The following is a 21244-nucleotide window of genomic DNA, read 5'->3' as shown; positions in this document are numbered from 1 at the left end:
GGGTTTAAACAAGAGGCTCTCAAGAGCCTGAATCGCTCACCTTAATTCTTTTGGTTAAATCTCTCATCAATGATTATTTTGACTTTTCAATTTATTTAAATGTTTTTTGGATCGTCCTATTTTCTTCAAAAGCCAAAAAAAATAATCATTTTCTCCTATGTTCTATTTTAGCCATAGGAGCTATGTTTCTTGACATACAAGGAAATAAAATATAAAATTTATACTAGATATTCTGAAACTCATTTAGCCTAAGTTTGGCTGAAATTGATACAGCAGTTTCAAAGGAGATGATTTTTTTAAAGTAAGTCAACATGATGAACAAATTGTGAAAAAAGTCTTTAAAGGGCAATAACTCCTTAAGGGGGTCAATTGACAATTTTGGTCAAATTGACTTAATTGAAGATCTTACTTTTGCTGAACATCATTGCTGTTTACAGTTTATTTCTATCTATAATTATATTCAAGATAATAAACAAAAACAGCAAAATTTCCTTAAAATTATCAATTCAGGGGCAGCAACCCAACAACAGGTTGTCTGATTCATCTGAAAATTTCAGGGCAGATAGATCTTGACCTGATAAACAATATTACCCACGTCAGATTTGCTCTAAATGCTTTGGTTTTTGAGTTATAAGCCAAAAACTGCATTTGACCCCTATGTTCTATTTTTAGCAATGGCGACCATGTTTGTTGATAGATCATAACTTCGGATACAATTTACAAATTAGATACCCTAAGGAACATTCAGTTAAAGTTTGGAAGTATTTGGCCCAGTAGTTTCAGAGGAGAAGATTTTTGTAAAAGATTACTAAGATTTACGAAAAATGGTTAAAAATTGACTATAAAGGGCTATAACTCCTAAAGGGGTCAACTGACCATTTCCGTCATGTTGACTTATTTGTAAATCTTACTTTGCTGAAACATTATTGCTGTTTACCAGTTTATCTCTATCTATAATAATATTCAAGATAATAACCAAAAACAGCAAAATTTCTTTAAAATTACCAATTCAGGGGCAGTAACCCAACAACAGGTTGTCTGATTCATCTGAAAATTTCAGGGCAGATAGATCTTGACCTGATAAACAATATTATACCTGTCAGATTTGCTCTAAATGCTTTGGTTTTTGAGTTATAAGCCAAAAACTGCATTTGACCCCTATGTTCTAATTTTAGCAATGGCGACCATGTTTATTGATAGATCACAACTTCTGATACAATTTACAAACTAGATACCCTAAGGAACATTCAGTTAAAGTTTGGAAGTATTTGGCCCAGTAGTTTCAGAGGAGAAGATTTTTGTAAAAGATTACTAAGATTTACGAAAAATGGTTAACAAGAGGCTGTCACAACGACAGCAAAACCGGATTTATTTACATTTATTTGTGTCCTGGCAATATCATAAGGGAGCTACCATTTGATTTTTATGGGGGGCTAGGATGAAATTTGAAAAAAATAGGCAGGACAGGAGTTTTGAGTAAAAAAAAAGGCAGGATGAGACACTTTGCAAAAAAAAAAAGGCAGGATGACAATTTAGGTAAAAAAGTCAGGATAAACTAATAAAAAAAAAGGCAGGACCGAATAGAGCGAAAAATAAAAAGGCAGGACAGAGATTACAACTAAATAAAAATGCAGGACAAAATTTTTCATCCTAGCCCCCCCCCCCATAAAAATCAAATGGTAGCTCCCTAAGAACCATTACTGATGAATGGTGAAAGTGAAAATCATCAATATCAAATTTGACCTCCATTTTGTCATCAGTATCAACATTTTGAAATAATAATATTTGAAAAGCTTAGATTGAATGGTTCATGAGTAAATGCAACAACGTGAATGGAAACGCCATTTTACAATCTTTCAAGAACCATAACTCCTGAACAGTAAAAGTCAAAATCGTCATTATGGAACTTGACCTCTATTTTGTCATCAGTATTAATTAGTAACAACATATTAAAATTTCAAAAGCTTTGGTTGAATGGTTCATGAGAAAATGCACGGACACGACGGGAAACACCATTTTTCAATCTTTCAAGAACCATAACTCCTGCATGAACGGTAAAAGTCAAAATCGTCATTATTGAACTTGAACTCCATTTTGTCATCAGTAACAGCATATTAAGATTTCGGAAGCTTTGGTAGAACAGTTCATGCATAAATGCACGGACACGACTGGAAACTCCATTTTTCAATCTTTCAAGAACCATAACTCCTGAACGGTAAAAGTCAAAATCGTCATTATTGAACTTGACCTCCATTCTGTCATCAGTAACAACATATTAAAATTTGGGAAGCTTTGGTAGAACAGTTCACGAGTAAATGCACGGACACGCCTGAAAACTCCATTTTTCAATCTTTCAAGAACCATAACTCCTGAACGGTAAAAGACAAAATCGCCATTATTTAACTTGACCTCCATATACTTGTCAGTAATAACATATTAAAATTTTAAAAGCTTTTGTTGAACGGTTCATGAGTGAATGCACGGACAACATTTGATTGCCGCCTTTCAAGAACCATAACTCCTGAACGGTAAAAGTCAAAATCGCCATTATTGAACTTGACCTTCGTATAGTTGTCAGTAATAACATATTAAAATTTTAAAAGCTTTGGTTGAACGGTTCATGAGTTAATGCACGGACAACATTTAATTGCCGCCCGCCCGCCCCGCCGTACATCCCCAAATCAATAACCGACATTTTTGTCACAAAAATCCGGTTAAAAATTGACTATAAAGGGCAATAACTCCTAAAGGGGTCAACTGACCATTTCCGTCATGTTGACTTATTTGTAAATCTTACTTTGCTGAACATTATTCCTGTTTACAGTTTATCTCTATCTATAATAATATTCAAGATAATAACCAAAAACAGCAAAATTTCCTTAAAATTACCAATTCAGGGGCAGCAACCCAACAACAGGTTGTCTGATTCATCTGAAAATTTCAGGGCAGATAGATTTTGACCTGATAAACAATATTAATCCATGTCAGATTTGCTCTAAATGCTTTGGTTTTTGAGTTATAAGCCTTCGGGACAGGTGAGCTAAAAATTAGAAGTTGATAATACAAAATAGGCATCCTCTTTTGAAGTTTTCCCTACCGATCAGACATTCTGAACAAAGAAAGGTTGCACTTTATGCATCTAGGCCACTAGTTTTTGACCACTATTTTTAATGCATTTTATTATATATTTTTTTATGAAAGCACTGAAATCCATATAAGTTATGAATATAAGAAGATGATGACTTCGTGCTAATGAGGCAACAACACAACGACACAAAAAAAAACAAATGCATTTTGAGGTCAAAATATGATTTTAAACAAGACAAATAAATATACCATGTGCCATGCTCCAAGTCTGGTAGTGAATGAATATAAGTTTTTCTTTTATATATGTCTCAAAATATCAACTGGGAATCATAAAATGACAAATTTTGTCCAAGGTAAAGCAACAGCTTATGTTTCAAACAATTGATATTTTACAACATTTGTATGCAGTAAATTAGAGGCAACCATAACTAACCAAAATTCAAATCACATATATCTTAAGGCATTACAGTTCAAAGTGAAAAAAAAAGAAAAAAAACCCCAAAAACTATGTTAATCAAAGAGGCAAACAATACCAAAAAGATATTCAAACTCCACACTATGGCAAAAAATGAATAAAAAACAAATGACAAACAGCATACAAAACATAACATAAACAAGAATGTGTCCATAGTACACGGATGCCCCACTCGCACTATCATTTTCTATGTTCAGTGGACCGTGAAATTTGGGTCAAAAATTTAATTTGGAATTAAAATTAAAAGAGATCATATCATAGGGAACATGTGTACTAAGTTTCAAGTTGATGTAACTTTAACTTCATCAAAAACCACCTTGACCAAAAACTTTAACCTGAATGGATGCACGGACGAACGGATGCAGGAACGGAGGCACAGACCAGAAAACATAATGCCCCTCTACTATCATAGGTGGGGCATAAAAAAAACTGAAGACTGATCAACAGGTACCCCAACAAAAACCAGGAGTGATATAACTAGATGCTCCAGAATGGTAAGCAGATCCAGCTCCACATGTGGTACCTGTTGAGTTGCTCATATTAGTAGGTTTAACAAGTAGATATTGCAGAACAGCAGATCCAGCTCCACATGTGGTACCTGTTGAGTTGCTCATATTAGTAGGTTTAACAAGTAGATATTGCAGAACAGCAGATCCAGCTCCACATGTGGTACCTGTTGAGTTGCTCATATTAGTAGGTTAACAAGTAGATATTCCAGAACAGCAGATCCAGCTCCACATGTGGTACCTGTTGAGTTGCTCATATTAGAAGGTTAACAAGTAGATATTCCAGAACAGCAGATCCAGCTCCACATGTGGTACCTGTTTAGTTGCTCATATTAGAAGGTTAACAAGTAGATATTCCAGAACAGCAGAACCAGCTCCTCATGTGGTACCTGTTGAGTTGCTCATATTAGAAGGTTAACAAGTAGATATTCCAGAACAGCAGAACCAGCTCCTCATGTGGTACCTGTTGAGTTGCTCATATTAGAAGGTTAACAAGTAGATATTCCAGAACAGTCATATATCTGACTGATGACTGAATGCTTACCATCCTGCTGTAAATAAGACTGTGAGACTGTGTGTGAGGACACTATTACACAAGCTAGAGCTTTGCAATTTGAATAAGCTAAATAGGATCTTAAGGTGGTACCTAACACTACAGGGAGATAACTCTGTAAAGTCAGCTAAACGTTTTGATTACATTGTGTTGTTAAGGGAATATTAAACTTCTCAATGATAATAAAGGGCTGCGCTTTAGCGCATGATACGCCTGTTGCTCTTTTAACTTGTCTTTTATGCTTTAAATGAATTTATATGATCAACTAGAAATATATATATACAAATCAAAAGGGATGTTACATTAATATATTCACCAAAGTTTCATAAAATCCCCCTTTTAAGTATAAAAATTCATTACTTAAGAATACGTAAAATCTAAAATTTATAAAAACGGAAAGGGAGCTTATGTCAATAGATATAAACAATTCATCAAAGTTGCATAAAATTTTGTGAAAGTGTTAGTTATTGTCCCAAAATTGGAAAATCCCCCCTTTTTTAAGCATAAAAATTCATAACACGTAAATGTAAAATCTGAAATTTATATAAATTGAAAGGGAGCTTACATCAATAGATATAAACAATTCACCAAAGTTTCATGGACATTGGTGAAAGCCTTTTTGAGTTATTGTCCGAAGTGTTGAAAATCCCCCTTTTTTATGAATAAAGCCCCATAAATCCAAAACTTAAAATCTGAAATTTATAAAAATTGAAAGGGAGCTTACATCAATAGATATAAACAATTCACCAAAGTTTCATGGACATTGGTGAAAGCCTTTTTGAGTTATTGTCCGAAGTGTTGAAAATCCCCCTTTTTTTATGAATAAAGCCCCATCAATCCAAAACTTAAAATCTGAAATTTATAAAAATTGAAAGGGAGCTTACATCAATAGATATAAACATTTCACCAAAGTTTCATGGACATTGGTGAAAGCCTTTTTGAGTTATTGTCCGAAGTGTTGAAAATCCCCCCTTTTTTATGAATAAAGTCCCATAAATCCAAAACTTAAAATCTGAAATTAAAAAAAAAACGAAAGGGAGCTAACGTCAATAGATAAAAACAATTCACTTAAGTTTCATGGAAATTGGTGAAAGTGTTTTTGAGTTATTGTCCGAAGTGTGGACGATGGACGGACGGACGGACAGACGACAACGGTATACCATAATACGTCCCGTCTAAAAGACAGGCGTATAAAAATTGGTGTTTGTCAAACTGCTATATAACCAGTGTAATTTTTCTGACAAAACTGTTGGTTCAAAATTTTTGAAATTTTGAAATTTTTGTTTAAGGGTCAAAATAAGTACTTTAACAAAATTTTATGAAAATTAAACGAGCCAAATTAATTTTAGTGCAAGTGTTGGGTACCACCTTAAATTTAGAATGGTTAGTGACTCACTGTCAAATTTGAACTCTATGTCTGCTAGTTTTGGTGTCTTTGCATTGTTTATTATTTCAATAACTCTTTGATCTTACTTGCAAATGCTGATTTTATTACTGAGAATCAATACCAAACTTTAAAGCCTCTGTTTTGATACAAACTACAGCACTTGAAGTGCACAAAACAGATCATGAATGCAGATATAAGGAAAGTTAATGTTATTGCTTCAGAATTTAAATTACCCAACTTTAATTCAACACCATATTTACTACCTGATGACAATGTCATTTGAATGTCAAAAACATAATTCCATGCTTGCAACTATAGAGCCCAACTTGATCTTGTCATACCTTTTCGAGGTCACAAAGCTACAAAGGTAAACAATATTCGATTATACTACCAAGTACCATCAATAAGCATAGCGACAAAGTAAATACTATTCCATAAAAGGTGAAACAAATACGTTTGAATCATTTATAAATTTTAATATACAAGAAACAACGTGAAATAAGTTTGTTTTTTATCACTATAAATAAAGTCCCTCTGGTGTTCCCTCTGTCTTTCTGTAGAGCACATTTTCCTTAGCCTGTTTGAAGTCCTCAGTTGTTACTTTCATTCTTCTTTCTCTCAAAGCCAGTAATCCTGCTTCTGTACAAATAGCCTGCAAATATTTCAAGAATTTTATAATTAATTTAAAGTTATAGCATCCTGAAAATTTATTAGTAATAATTTTAAATCAAAAGTAACCTTGTGCTTCTTTGCATTTTTTCATGAGAACTTGCCAGCTATTTCTTTGTATTTTTCATGAGAACTTCCCAGCTATTTCTTTGTATTTTTCATGTAAACTTTCAACCTATTTCTCTGTATTTTCTAAAGTCAATTTGTTGGGTATTTTCTTAAAAACATCTAACACTGGATGACAGTTTTTTCTATAGTACACAATTTTATTTAGGGGCCAGCTGAGGACCACCTCCGGGTGCAGGATTTTCTTGCTGCGTTGAAGACCCATGGGTGACCTGGAGCTGTTTTCTGCTCTTTGATGGGGTTGTTCTCTTTGAAATATTCCCAGTTTCCATTCTGAATTCATTTTTTGATCGAGGGAAATAATGACAACAGATATTAATGATAAAGCTTTTGTTATCATTGATATAAATCAGTCTATTTTTGTATAACAATGCCACTCTTATCTAAAAATAGATTAAGAACATTCTACTAACCTTAATATCTGCACCTGAGAGATCATCTTTTGCCATGACATAATCATCAATGTTTACATTCTCTGCTAATGTCATTCTGCTGGTATGAATATTAAAGATTCGCCTTTTGGTTTTCTCGTCTGGCAGAGGAAACTCAATTTTTCTGTCGATTCTTCCAGGTCTAATAAGAGCTGGATCTAATGTTTCTATTCGATTTGTTGCCATAACAACCTGAAAATAATCAATTTATTACAGTTACATAATTATGTATGAAAAATTTTAAAGCTGAGTTTGTTCGTATATCTGGAGTTGTTAGTTAAGATTGTCTGTGTTATTTTTACACCACATCAAAGTTTTTTTGGTCTGACAGTATGGAAATGGTAAAGGATAGTTATTTGAGACCTGTAACAAATCACTAAAAGAATAATTTGACAAATCACAAATAAATTCTATTCAATTTGATGTTGATGTTAGCTGAAAAATGACCTTTTGAACCCTGATGGTAAAGGGCACATTTTCAATTTTTTTATTCTGGTTGATAAACCCATTGATGTAAAAATTTTAAAACATATCCTACTTCATTTATTAAAGACTGAAATCAGTTTTTACTTTAACACCCTATCTAAGCTAAAACTGGTTACTTAAAAATTTTAACATGTTTATAGTGCTATTAAGTGTAATCTTTCAATACTCACTTTGACGTCACCTCTAGAATCAAAACCATCCAGCTGATTCAACAGTTCTAACATAGTTCTCTGGATTTCTCTTTCTCCTCCAGAATTTGATTCATATCTGTAAAATAGATTCTTATAATCATTCTCAATATAGATCTAATGAAGTCATTGTAACATCTAAAGACAAGATTCACCAAACTTAAGGATCAAGTAATTCCTTTCTTTCTGTAGAAGAGACATGAGAGAAACTTGAATATTGTAAAAGAAATAATTTTATGGCATAATAAGCTTTACTAGTTTCACTGTACCAACATTCAAAGATAGAACAAAAATCATAGAATTGCAAAAAACATGAATGTTTTGAGTTCTGTTTGTGTTTTTTTTTTTGTAGCCATGGTCTTGTCAGTCTATTTTCAACTTATAGGTTCAATGTCCCTATGGTATCTTTTGTTGTTCTTTTGTTAGGATTCATTGATGAACAGGCTTCGACAATAACGCTTGTCCGATACCAGAGGGAAAAAAGGTCAGACAAGTAAAAGCTGTATCAAGCCTGTCCGTCGGGACAAGTACAATTATTCTGCAGAAAATAAATTTAATCCAACTTTGATGAACAAAGTAATTATAAACATTAAACAAGAAAACAAATATTTATTTGACATGTTTCTGTATTCTGTTTATTCAAATGCAAAACCTTTTTCTTCATCATGTTTACTTGCAAACAATAATTTTTAACTGGTTCTTTGTCAGATACTTTTTAAAAGGTAAAAGGTAAACTATTTTTGGAAACCAGTCTTTCTGATCCAAATCAATGATGCGCTTTGTAGATAAGGCAACTTTACAGGACAGTTCGTCACCTCGACAGGTTTAGCTCCAAGTTTAATAGACAGTTTGGCACCGTAGGAGACATATTGAGTAGACATGATTGATAGACAGTTTGGCAAGGCAGGAGACATTTCGGGACCAAGACAAATCAGTAACTCATTTTGCTACCTTATTCTGTTTCTTATAATAAATACCATACAGGTATTTTTTTCACAAATTATTTTTTTTTTTGTATTTACCATAAACATGATAAAATTCACAAAATCAGATTTGATCATAAGTAGCAAAAAAACAATACTTGCAATATGGTGACCTATAGTTGCTAATTTCTTTGTCATTTGGTCTCTTGTAGAGAGTTGTCTCATTGGCTTTCAGACCTTATCTTCTTCTTTTTATTGATTGATCTTGATTGCATTTAAATAAACTTTTAAATGAGTGTACAGGCCTATCAGATGGTGCCTCATGTTCAGAGTCTGATGAGACTAGCATTGATGAGAACTAGAACCTAAGTCCTGTGACATGACTAGATTCAGTTGTACTTGACTCATATTTTTGAAAAGTACCAATGTATTTCAAAAGAAATACATCAAATTCTGTTCTATTGTTTAAATTCGTTTTGTTCCTTTAATCAACTTCAGATGTAAAAAGGTTATTTTTAATTAAAAAAATTTGGACAAGTAACAATTTCATTCGGACAAGTTAGTTTTGGTATGTACTTGTCCTACTGGACAAGTTGAAAAAAAAGTTATTGTAGAGGCCTGAAGAATGATTTGTTATTATTTCTTTTCATGCGTTATTTTTATTGCCAAAATGAATAATGATTAAATCATATGCTACTTTGAAAGACAAGATTTAGATTTTCAAAGTGCCATCTGAATGGTGTGTGATAAAAGAAATAAGGGGGTATGTGTCCATGGGACACAGATGATGCCCCCCGCTTGCATATCATATAAAGTTATAAATCAAAATCTACAAGTACACAGCTTTAGACTGTACACACTCCTTCAAAGTAGATTCATCATTGTTGGTAACAGTCTACATATAAGTACTAACCTTTTGGTACCAACAGCGTCTATTTCATCTATAAATACAATTGAGGGAGCATGTTCTTCTGCTACACGAAATAATTCTCTCACAAGTTTTGGACCATCTCCCTACAAATAATAAAGTGTTACATTAGTCAATTTCTTTTTAATATCTCATATAAACTGTACTATTAATGAGAACAAAATTTGAATTATCACGATTCAACTGAAGTATTAAAGTATTAATGTAAATTTTAAATCTGATTAATCATAATTGTTTAATTACTTCATTATGTTCAAAATTAACATAATTAGCAAAATGAATTATTTTTGTTTCTCTGTAAATTATGAAATGAAGAATAACCTATTAATAAAGTATAATTTAATGGAGGATTGCCAAACAACCTCAAACAAAAAAATGTTTGCTGTCTAAATTTATCGAATGCCAATGGGGAAAGAAACATATTATTCTAAAACCCATATTTTTGGTACTATTTTGAATGTAAATACAAAATTGCTCTTTTAAGGCATTCCTCAACTATTTGGCTACATGCTACTCGTACGGTTTGGTCAAGTACCAACATTGTTCAGTTCCAAAACTAACTATATATCTGATAGTGGTCAAAAGCAAAACTCATCTGAACTTGAATAAGAATATTTTATTAAATCTAACTAGAGGCTCTAAAGAGCCGGTGTCGCTCACCTTGGTTTATGTGAATATTAAACAATGGACACAGATGGATTCATGACAAAATTGTGTTTTGATGATGGTGATGTGTTTGTAGATCTTACTTTACTAAACATTCTTGCTGCTTACAATTATATCTATCTATAACAGTACTTTCTGTGGAAAATGTTATTGAAAATCTTCAAATTTTAAGAAAATTGTTAAAAATTGACTATAAAGGGCAATAACTCCTTAGGGGGTCAATTGACTATTTTGGTCATACTGACTTATTTTTAGTTCTTACTTTGCTGTACATTATTGCTGTTTACAGTTTATCTCTATCTATAATAATATTCAAGATAATAACAAAAAAACAGCAAAATTTCCTCAAAATTACCAATTCAGGGGCAGCAACCTAACAACCGTTATCCGATTCATCTGAAAATTCCAGGGCAGATAGATCGTGACCTGATCAACAATTTTACTTCCTGTTAGATTTGCTCTTAATGCGTTGGTTTTTGAGTTATAAGCCAAAAACTGCATTTTACCCCCATGTTCTATTTTTAGCCATGGCGGCCATCTTGGTTTGTTGGCCGAGTTACCGGACACATTTTTTTAACTAGATACCCCAATGATGATTATGGCTAAGTTTGGTTAAATTTGGCCCAGTAGTTTTAGAGGAGAAGATTTTTCTAAAAGATTACTAAGATTTACGAAAAATGGTTAAAAATTGACTATAAAGGGCAATAACTCCTAAAATGGTCAACTGACCATTTTGGTCATGTTGACTTATTTGTAGATCTTACTTTGCTGAACATTATTGCTGTTTACAGTTTATCTCTATCTATAATAATATTCTAAATAATAACCAAAAACAGCAAAATTTCCTTAAAATTACCATTTCAGGGGCAGCAACCCAACAACTAAATGTCCGATTCATCTGAAAATTTCAGGGCAGATAGATCTTGACCTGATGAACAATATTATCCCATGTCAGATTTGCTCTAAATGCTTTGGTTTTTGAGTTATAAGCCAAAAAATGCATTTTACCCCTTTGTTCTATTTTTAGCCATGGTGGCCATCTTGGTTGGTTGGCCGGGTCACCGGACACATTTTTTTAACTAGATACCCCAATGATGATTGTGGCCAAGTTTGGTTAAATTTGGCCCAGTAGTTTCAGAGGAGAAGATTTTTGTAAAAGTTAACGCAGGACGACGACCACGACGCCGGACGCCAAGTGATGAGAAAAGCTCACTTGGCCTTTCGGCCAGGTGAGCTAAAAAAGGGCATGTTTTCTAGGATTTATATTTGTATTGTATTATTTTTTAAGTTATTTTAAGATGTTATGTTGAAAATATATGAAAACATAATCATCCTCCATACAGAATGTGATAACACTGACCCAAACGAAAGGTAACTTGCATCCCTTTTGATAACCTGTACTTGAGAAGTTTGTTATGGTTAGAGGAAAATTTGTACTTTCAGAATCTATCAGCTAAGAACTAAGAATTCTGCAAATCAAAAATTGGTCAAGCTTCAAAGAAAATTTGTTGCTTTGAATTTTTATTGAATAGAAAATACCAGTAGGTAGGTATATATATTACATTTCTAAAGATATCAATATATCTAAATACAAATAAACCCTTCACTTACCAAATATTTTTGTATCAATTCAGATCCTACAACTCTTAAAAATGTTGCTGATGTTTGGTTGGCCACTGCTTTGGCTAACAGAGTTTTACCTGCAATAAAATATCAAAGTTAATGTAATCAGATCCACAACTTAAACAGAATCAAATTCATAAATAAATTACACTTCTATTGTGACAAAATATTTTACTTTGATAGTGTAATGCAAAAGATTTTTTTTAATTTCATATTCCCCCTATAATCAGATAATTCATTCTTAAATTATACATTTTGAAATTTGGAAAAACTTGAAACTGGAACTCTACAAGCTGTCAACACTAAAAAACAGTATTATAAACATCAGAGTTTAGCTTACATGTATATCATCAAATGCCATGAAGTCAAAACAGGACATCCTTATTAAGGGGAGATAAATACTAGTCCATTATGAATTTTCAAGTCTTTATTTTCTTTAAATTGTTTTGTCACAATAAATGCAGGAAACTCAAAATTGCAATACTACACCTTTAGTCATACTTCTTCCCTGATTTCTTGATTCATGATAAGAAAACTCTTACAAGAATCATTATCTTACCTCCTATACATTTCTAGGAATATGATTGGTTAAAAGCTTCCTCGTTGAGACCGTGTATATTTCATATTAGGTTAGTAGGGAGGCTGGGCTTATTTCATACAAGGTTAGTAGTGATGTTTATTCTCTTTATCAAAACAAAATGGTACTGAGAAAAAATCTTAAAGGTTTCAACAGACGAAGAAATTGATGAATAAGATGGAAATAAATTCGTAAAACACATTTAAACCTAACACAGTTGTTATTGTTGGCATCTGTTTTTGAAGGATCAATGGAAGTAGCTAGATTTTCAATGCTAACAGTATTGAAGGCTTGCTCATTTTGATAGGTCACTAGTATAAATTTCACACGTTAAGATAGTCAGTAACATAAATTTATTATATATGAGGATTCAAGCTTCGCTCTCACCCCATATGGAATTTACTGACCCCATATATACCGTATTAGGTCACTAGCACACTATGTAACTAATAATATTTTTACACTACTGCAAACTCATAAATATGTGCCCTTTTTTTAACTGTGAAAACTGCAAGAAGATGGATTTCTCAAACTAAAAAGAAATTGCATTTGAATTTTTTTTTTAAATTATTGCATGCACAATTCCTGAAATCACAATAACAATCAAGCAAACTGGGTCATATTTTACAATTGTATAATACTTTTCTGAATTTACAGTATTAATTATTTTACTATAAATAATATAAATAGAAAATACAAATCTCCTTACCTGTACCAGGTGGGCCGTATAATATAACACCTTTAGGAGGTTTGATGCCCATTTCTTCATAATATTCTGGATGTGTTAGAGGTAACTCCACTGATTCCTAAAAAGGAAAAGAAATCATCTGATGTTAACTCATTCATAGATTAGGATTATCATTTTTAAAAATTCTGGTAAAAGAATATAGATTAGGATTATCATATAAATTCTGGTAAAAGAATATAGATTAGGATTATCATATAAATTCTGGTAAAAGAATAGGAACAGACTTCTAGAACCCCCCAGAATCCAACATGCTTTCTATGAGTAATTCTGCATACATCAGATATATGTAAAACATATACGAACAACGACTAATGTACAAAAATAAAACTTTCTTTACTACTCTTCCACATTTTTTAAAATTGAAAAGTCATTTTATGCATCTTCATTGTTTGTTTTTTTTTTTTGCATTCTTTGGAATTGAGCTAAAAGGCCCATTCCTTTTGAGAATAATTTCAATTCATGCAGCAATCCATAAATTGTTATTTACATATTGAATTTATACTTTCATAACTGAAAAAAAAGTTGGATGCAAAAATCCTGAAATCGATGCTATTTAGCAGGGTATCTGCTTCTATTAAGAAATCACTGTATTTACCTTGATTTCTTGAATTTGTTGATCAAGACCTCCAATATCAGCGTAGGTTTCCTGTGGAGCTTTTTCTAATTTCATCACAGTTACCATGGGGTCTGTATCATCTCCCAAGACACCAACCACAGCATGTACCTATAAATAGTATAATAAAGTAGGTTGCAGTGATTTTAGAATCTTAGTTTTTAAATAGGACACTAACTATAGATCTAAAATGTGCTATATTACCAGTAACTCAAAGCTACTTAATCTATGTCATCTAACAGTACATCAACTGCAATACTAATCTATAGTGTTCAGAGGTCCACAAGATCAATGTGGTCCTTGAGCAGAATCTATCTCAGATGTTTTAAAAAAAAAATGTAACCATTATTTGCATCAGGGCTATTCCAGAAAAAAATGTATGTGGGGGGGGGGGGGGGGGGAGTTGGAAGGCACATTGTATTTCAGAGCAACTATTCACACTATAATTCTCAATTACAATTGTCTGGGTGGCAGATGCTGACAAAAACTGCCTTCCACCCCCCCCCCCCCCCCCCCCCCCTACATTTTTTTTCTGGAATAGCCCTCACAACAATCAAAGGAATTTATTGAATAATTCAAGATGAAATATCTGTCCAAAACCAACTAGGTATACAGCCAATAGAGATTTGGTAAAGTCCTTGTCGTCAATTGTTAAGAAATAATGGCTAAGCATGTAAAAAGCACCACCAAGAAGTAGACATTATTTGATGTGAGCTAAATTAGTATCTTAGCTTCTTTTCCATTTGGGACTTTGAAAAAATACCAGATTATTCTTCCCTCCAATACATGCACATCGATTATAATGATAAATGAAATAGGAATATCTATGTTTAGTTGTTAATAATCTTCCTGATAAAGCAAATAACAAAACAAAATCTAAATAAATAATCTCCCCTTCTTTGCTATCTATCAAAATGTCAAAATGTCTAGAATAGAATCAGGTTTAATTTTCCTTATCAAGTATTTTATCTCTACCTTTTCTCCTCCACTATGAGATGTCATCTGTAATGAATCCAACTATTTCTTACCTTGTGATTTAATAAAACAGAACATCCAGGTTCTAATTGGTCTTTATCAACAAAGGAGAGAATACTGACATAATGTTCACTACCAACAGATGTGGAGACAATAGCATGATTATCATCAATGATTTCTTCTAGAGATCCAACAGACATTGGTGATCCTCTCAACTCATCAACTTTAGTTCTCTCTTCCTATAGTTAAAAATAAAAGAAATATTTTACAATCGAGTGATGCGTTTTGTAGGTTACAATAACTGACAAAATTTTATCTAAATTAATTATATTCTTACTGTGGCTTATTACAGTCCATCATGGAAATAATAATGTATTCACACTTGCAATTCTACATTATGTTGACACATGTTTTTATATTACATAAGGTCATGTTTCCCTAGACTTCTATGATGTCTTTATACTAAATTCATTGGATGTGTACTAATTGATTCTTTGTTTTGGAAACATTGATTCTTTTTGGCATTGAACTAACTTTCAGTAACTGTGAGTATGCTCAAATCAGTAATTTTGTATCTTATATTAGTTGGTTTTATGCTTTGTATTAAACTGATGCGTCAAGCCATTTTTTTACTGAATTTTGTTCTTATGTTGGGCTGTTACACCACTCACAGGTTTGGGGAGGTTTGGGTGCCTGCAAATATGATTAACCCTGTCACATTTTGTATGTGCCTGTTCCTAAATAAAAAGTCTGTAATTTGGGTGCCTGCAAATATGTTTAACCCTGTCATATTCTGTATGTGCCTGTCCCTAAATAAAAAGACTGTAATAAAGTCTTTGGTGACGGTTGCTGTATATCATATTTGTTTTTTGGTTTGTTGTTTTATACATAAATAAAACAGAAAGTTGTCTATATGAATTGTTTTACATTTTTGTCATAAATGGACATCGTATACTGTGGATTCATTTATTTTCGTGGTACCAATTTTCGTGTATCATGGAAAACTTGCATGTTCATGAATATTTAATTTCATGGTTTTGCCAAAGTTTGCATACAAGCCTATAGAAAATTTGTTATTTATTGAACATTTAATTTCGTGGTTCACCTGTACCCACAAAAGCCACGAAAATTGGTATCCAACGAATAATAATGAATACACCTTAGCTTGATATGTGATATTGGTTTTACTCATTGTTAAAGGCTGTATGGTGACCTAGTTACTAACATCTAATGTCTGGTTGATATTTGTCTCATTAGTAATCATACCACATTTCCTTATCTTAAATTAAGTATTGGGTGGTTATTTTTCATTTCTTTTTGTCATTCGTTGAGAGGGGACAATACCTCTTGTTTTTCTTCCTGAGGTTTCAATCTTTCTTGATTCTGGATAAATTCCTCCTCCATCAGTAAATAATCTTTTATTCTTTCTAGTTTCAGTAGCTTCAGTCGACATCTTGTGTGTGGTGTGACTATTAAAATAAATAAATCGAACAGGATAATAATTAAGATTTTCAGTTATTCTGTTTATATGAATCGGTTTACAATTCTAAAAATAACTATTATTAGCCTAATTTGGGAATCTTGATTAAAGACTGTACAAGTTAAAGTAACAATTACTGCAGTATACATAATAGTTCATACATTTTAATTGTTAACTTTCAGTTGATAAATAATGTAATTAGATTGAAACTACATCCCAAACTTGATCTTGATCTTGCAAAGCTAACATAAGATGCTTTTTTTTTTATCTTCAAAATGTTTTATGTTTACAATGGTTTAAACCTTTCAAACTCATAATCTATTGTGAATGATTCTAGTTCAGGGTTGGCAAAGTATTACCCGTATCTGAATAATTACTTATTAATTAGTTATGTACATTTGTACATATTATAAATTATTTCAAAGTAATTTTTATTACATGTAATTGGTCAATTCTTTATATTAGCTATATATAGTTGAAAACAAAAATCTCAGAGTTGTTAGAATAATTCTTTCTCAAATGTATAGTATACTCTTACAAGTACATTTGTACATGTATGTCTAAACAAGTAAACGTACATGTAGTTATAAATAAAAATAGGTTTATATATATCTTAAATGTATTGCATTTGTGTTTGATAAATGAAACCTCTTTAAAATTCAGGCCAGTATTCTATATTACCCAGTATTGCCCAGTATTACCCAGTAAAACCCGGGTTTTCCCAGTATTTCCCACTGGGCTGGGCAATACTCATAAAACCCGGGTTTTTGCCAACCCTGTTATAGTTGTGGCTTGATTAATTGAATACTTAAAAAAAATATATATAAATTAAAATTATAAACTTAGAAAACATCTGAACGCAAAACTAAAAGACCACAAAATTATATTCATATGTCAAACGAGAGTTTGTTAGTCAAATAAATATTATATATATGATCACCTATAATAAAGTTTTACCTTGTGGGAGTCTGCTGGCTGTATCAGGTCCCTTCATCTTCTTCTTCTTTTTACCAACACGAGTTGGAATTGGGGGTTCATACTTTCTTTTCTTTTCCTAAAAAAAAATTTGTCATCTTTATTCAAAGGGATTTTTTTTATAATAAAATAAGTGAAAAGGATGTTGTATTAATCTGCAAAAGGGTATAAGGTAAAAGAGGTATCTGAAATATTTCTTGAAACTAGAATGCTTAGTCACATTTTGCATAACAAGCACATTTTTGCCTAAAAAATATCCTGCATTCAGTTGAAAAATACTGTTATTGTATTCCTCTTAATTCAGCCCAACCACCTCCTAATGAATGGCCTGCAACCCGCTATGTATTCGCTAAATATTTACTTATTACTACCTTTCAACCTTCAGCCAGCCCTCAATCTTTCTATTTTTGATAAGACTAGAAAAGTTAATTAGTTTTTGTCACCATTCCTGTAGCATAAACTTCATGGTTTTGAAGGTGACCAATTATTGGCAATACTTGGTAGGAGTCAAAGACTACCTTACTAGATCCTTGTAACCTCTGACCTACCTTGTCATCTTTCTTGTCCCCTTGACCTCCCTGTCCGCCAGACTGTTGCTGTCCCTGTAAGAAGAAATGTCAAAAGTTTATTTTACAAGTGAAACATCACACACTTTACAAAATTGAAAGTTGTTGGACAGTCTTTTCCCCATCAAGTTTTATAAAATGAAATATATATTTTATTATTAATTAACTTTATGTTCATGGATTTTGTGGGTTTTAATTTCGTTTATTTATAAAAAAAAATCCTGATTAGTTTTTTTCATGTTAATTGATGACAGTACTTACTGTGGTCCATACATTTTATGTAATTGCTTTCATCAGATTCATTTTCAATTTTGAACTCCGGTGAATAGTTGTTTCTTTGGCAATCATATCGCCTTATCTTAAATGTATATATATAGCACTTGAAACAGATCTTTGTTAAATTGACCATGAAAATACACCAAGCATTCAAAACTGCCAGAAACTGCAGATTTACTGACCATTATTATTTACTGAGAATAACTTTTTTTTATTTTTTTTTAATAGTCAAAATAGTTTGAAATTTTAACATGTTTATGAATATATTTGGCTATTCTGGATAATAATTTTTTTAATGTCAGAGATCCAGGCAAAAACAGCTAGTGTGGAAAGTAAATTTTTCAGCTGGTTGTTACATTCCTATCTAAAATTGACCAAAACTGTAAAGCCTGTCTCACTCCCCTGGAACATGTGGAATCTAGATGTTAAAATGACTTCAGATCCTGACATCTAGTTACAATTTATAAAAGCAATGAAACTGTCAATGAAGAATTTGGATTCCCTCCCCAAAAAAATGAACTACATGTACATATATGCATGTAGCCAGGCATTTGATTTTTCTGTGACATTTTTTTCTTTCTTAAATAAGACTATCTAATATAAGGCAATCAACACAATCATTGGAGAGTCAATGACACTTCTACAATGACTAACATAAAAAAATGATAACTTTGTTCTTCCTATATGGATTCAGAGAACTGACAGTTTATACAGTGTAACATCAACTTCTTCTACTTCTACCATTAAATGACCACCAACAAAATTGAATGTTGGCTTTACTCTTAATTATTGAAATAACATACTAAAGATTAATTCAAACTTTCACTTAAAACAAATGTTTTCAAAAGCGGCATCATCCAGATTAAATCTTTCTGACTATTTTATTTCTTCAAGCTTGATATGAACAGAAGATAAATGGGCCTTCTATTTGAGGGGTCCCAACCTATGTAGAGCTATACTAAGTAAACTATCCTTAACCCCAGACCTTACCCTAACCCATACCTAAAACATCTCCTTACCTAACCATAACCATGAATGAACTCTAACTCTATAGTATGGAGACCCAGAAAGTAAAAGAAGGCATACATGTATAAAGGCCATGAAATAGTATATCAAGCCTTCTTACTCTCAGTGCAATTGCTGCAATGAAGCTTCTGGAATTTTTTTATGATGCAGCTTGCTAGAAGAACAAAAGCATCCTCATAATGTGTGCTATTTAGAATGCATTTTGACATTCATTCATTTTTTCCATCTACGGAGCAGTCTGGTGTATCCGCGCACCTAAGACTTATGACTTCACTTCATTCAACGGATAAAACCAATAATATTGTATGAACAAATTCATAACATACTTTTATTTCATAAAATCTTCTGTTTGTATAGTTTCGTCCTCTAGATTTTCTGTAATGTGTGTCCAAAATTAAGGAAACCTCTGTTCTGAGAGTTTCTCCAATGTCAGATGATTTCGCGCATGCCTTCCAAAAATAGCTTATTTTAAACACAGGAAAGATTTTATACTACGAAATATAGCTGAGTTTGAACCAAATACACTGCTAAGGACGCAGAGCAAAAATCATTTCAATCTGATATAAGTTTGACTTAAATAAAACAAATTTTATCTGATGATCATGATGTATTTTTTTTAATTGAAATTGGCCAAATATGGCAAATCACGGGATTGATGTTATTTATTCGGAAGGCTAAAACAATAACAAGAACGATTTTGTTTGTGTTACTGTGATGATATGACAAAATCAGCTAATGCGCGATATCACGGGCCGTGGGGACACCGGGGACTCCACTGTACCGTAACTCAGTGGAACTTATTGCCAATGAAAACAGTTGCTGTCGCCACAGTCGCCACTTTCAGAGAACAGCTCACACCTCATTATTAGCCTTATGTACATAGTTTTACATAGTTTTAATCACAATTTTAAAAATTAAATTACGCACCTCAAATTTATTTACAAATATTTTTGTTTTTTGTTTTTGTAAATATATATATAGGCCACGCTGAGAGCGCAAACAGTAAGTAATCTTCAGATCATTGAAGGACTACTGAAAACCTAAAGAAGAAGACATCATATTTCCCATAGAAAAAGCATGCAAGCAGCACAGTATGAAAACTAATGATTCGTTGATAAAATCCAACATTTTGCTCGATATAATTTCTTGTTTTTGCAACCACTTGTGCCCCACATAAAAACTAAAGTGTTCTTTTGAAACAAAAATGAAGACGAAAAAAATGAATTGGATCTCAGTAATTTTAGTTTATTTGCATTCTTTGTATACGGAATAAATTATGTTATTTTTCAATTTTGCCAATTCATCGTAAGCCGGACTTTGTTTTCTCATTTTCTTAGAAGCCAAATCAATCTTGAAACACTGGATTTTTCGAAAATAACGTCTCTGCTTAAATAAAGAATGTCGTTAAGAATAAAGGGCACTGTTATTTAGAGAAATGGTATATTTCTTTGGTCTATAAAAGCACAAATTCATTCCTCACCATTTTTACCGGAAACTAATTAATTTGATCAAACATGCGCATTGAATCTAGTCAAAGAACGTCTGTTATCATATTTAAAAGATGGCACACAACGTACAAGATATGGATATTTTGTTATCTATTCCTTCCAAAATAGAAATGAGCATATCGTAAATCTACATCGAATTATCTACAAAACTGTTTAAGTAAACATCGCAGTGAATGATATAAAAATTGTCAAAATATGTCATCCACATAGTAAATTAATTATTTGAAAAATGATACTGTGATAACAAAAATTATGAAGATACGGTTAATCAGAGACTCTGGGTTAATTGAGGTATTTCTGGTGTGGTATGAATATCTATTTTTAAAACGAGATTTCATGTACATTTTACAATTAATTACTTTGGAGGCAGGCATTTATGGTTTGATCACGAACAATGTGTTGAAAAACGCAGATTAAATTTTATGCCTAGCAGATCATTTAGTCATACATTT

At 32.2% G+C, this 21244-nt stretch overlaps 1 protein-coding gene across 1 annotated transcript; it reads right to left on the bottom strand.

The window, feature by feature from the left end:
* Positions 1-6469: 6469 nt before the first annotated feature.
* On the bottom strand, positions 6470-20813 carry LOC139515805 (26S proteasome regulatory subunit 4). The gene is made up of 12 exons (XM_071305502.1): positions 20765-20813; positions 17965-18018; positions 17399-17495; positions 16306-16430; positions 15015-15200; positions 13969-14097; positions 13335-13431; positions 12037-12125; positions 9745-9845; positions 7891-7987; positions 7217-7426; positions 6470-6660 (listed from the first exon to the last, which is right to left on the bottom strand). The coding sequence occupies exons 1-12, from the start codon at positions 20765-20767 to the stop codon at positions 6526-6528; spliced, it is 1323 nt and encodes a 440-aa protein (XP_071161603.1). The 5' UTR covers positions 20768-20813; the 3' UTR covers positions 6470-6525.
* Between the last annotated feature and the right edge of the window lie 431 nt (positions 20814-21244).

This window comes from Mytilus edulis, chromosome 3 (assembly GCF_963676685.1).
Source record: "Mytilus edulis chromosome 3, xbMytEdul2.2, whole genome shotgun sequence".
NCBI classification, from domain to species: Eukaryota; Metazoa; Mollusca; class Bivalvia; order Mytilida; family Mytilidae; genus Mytilus; species Mytilus edulis.
The sequence above is the reverse complement of the archived record's forward strand: the minus strand, read 5'-3'. Positions and strand labels throughout refer to the sequence as shown.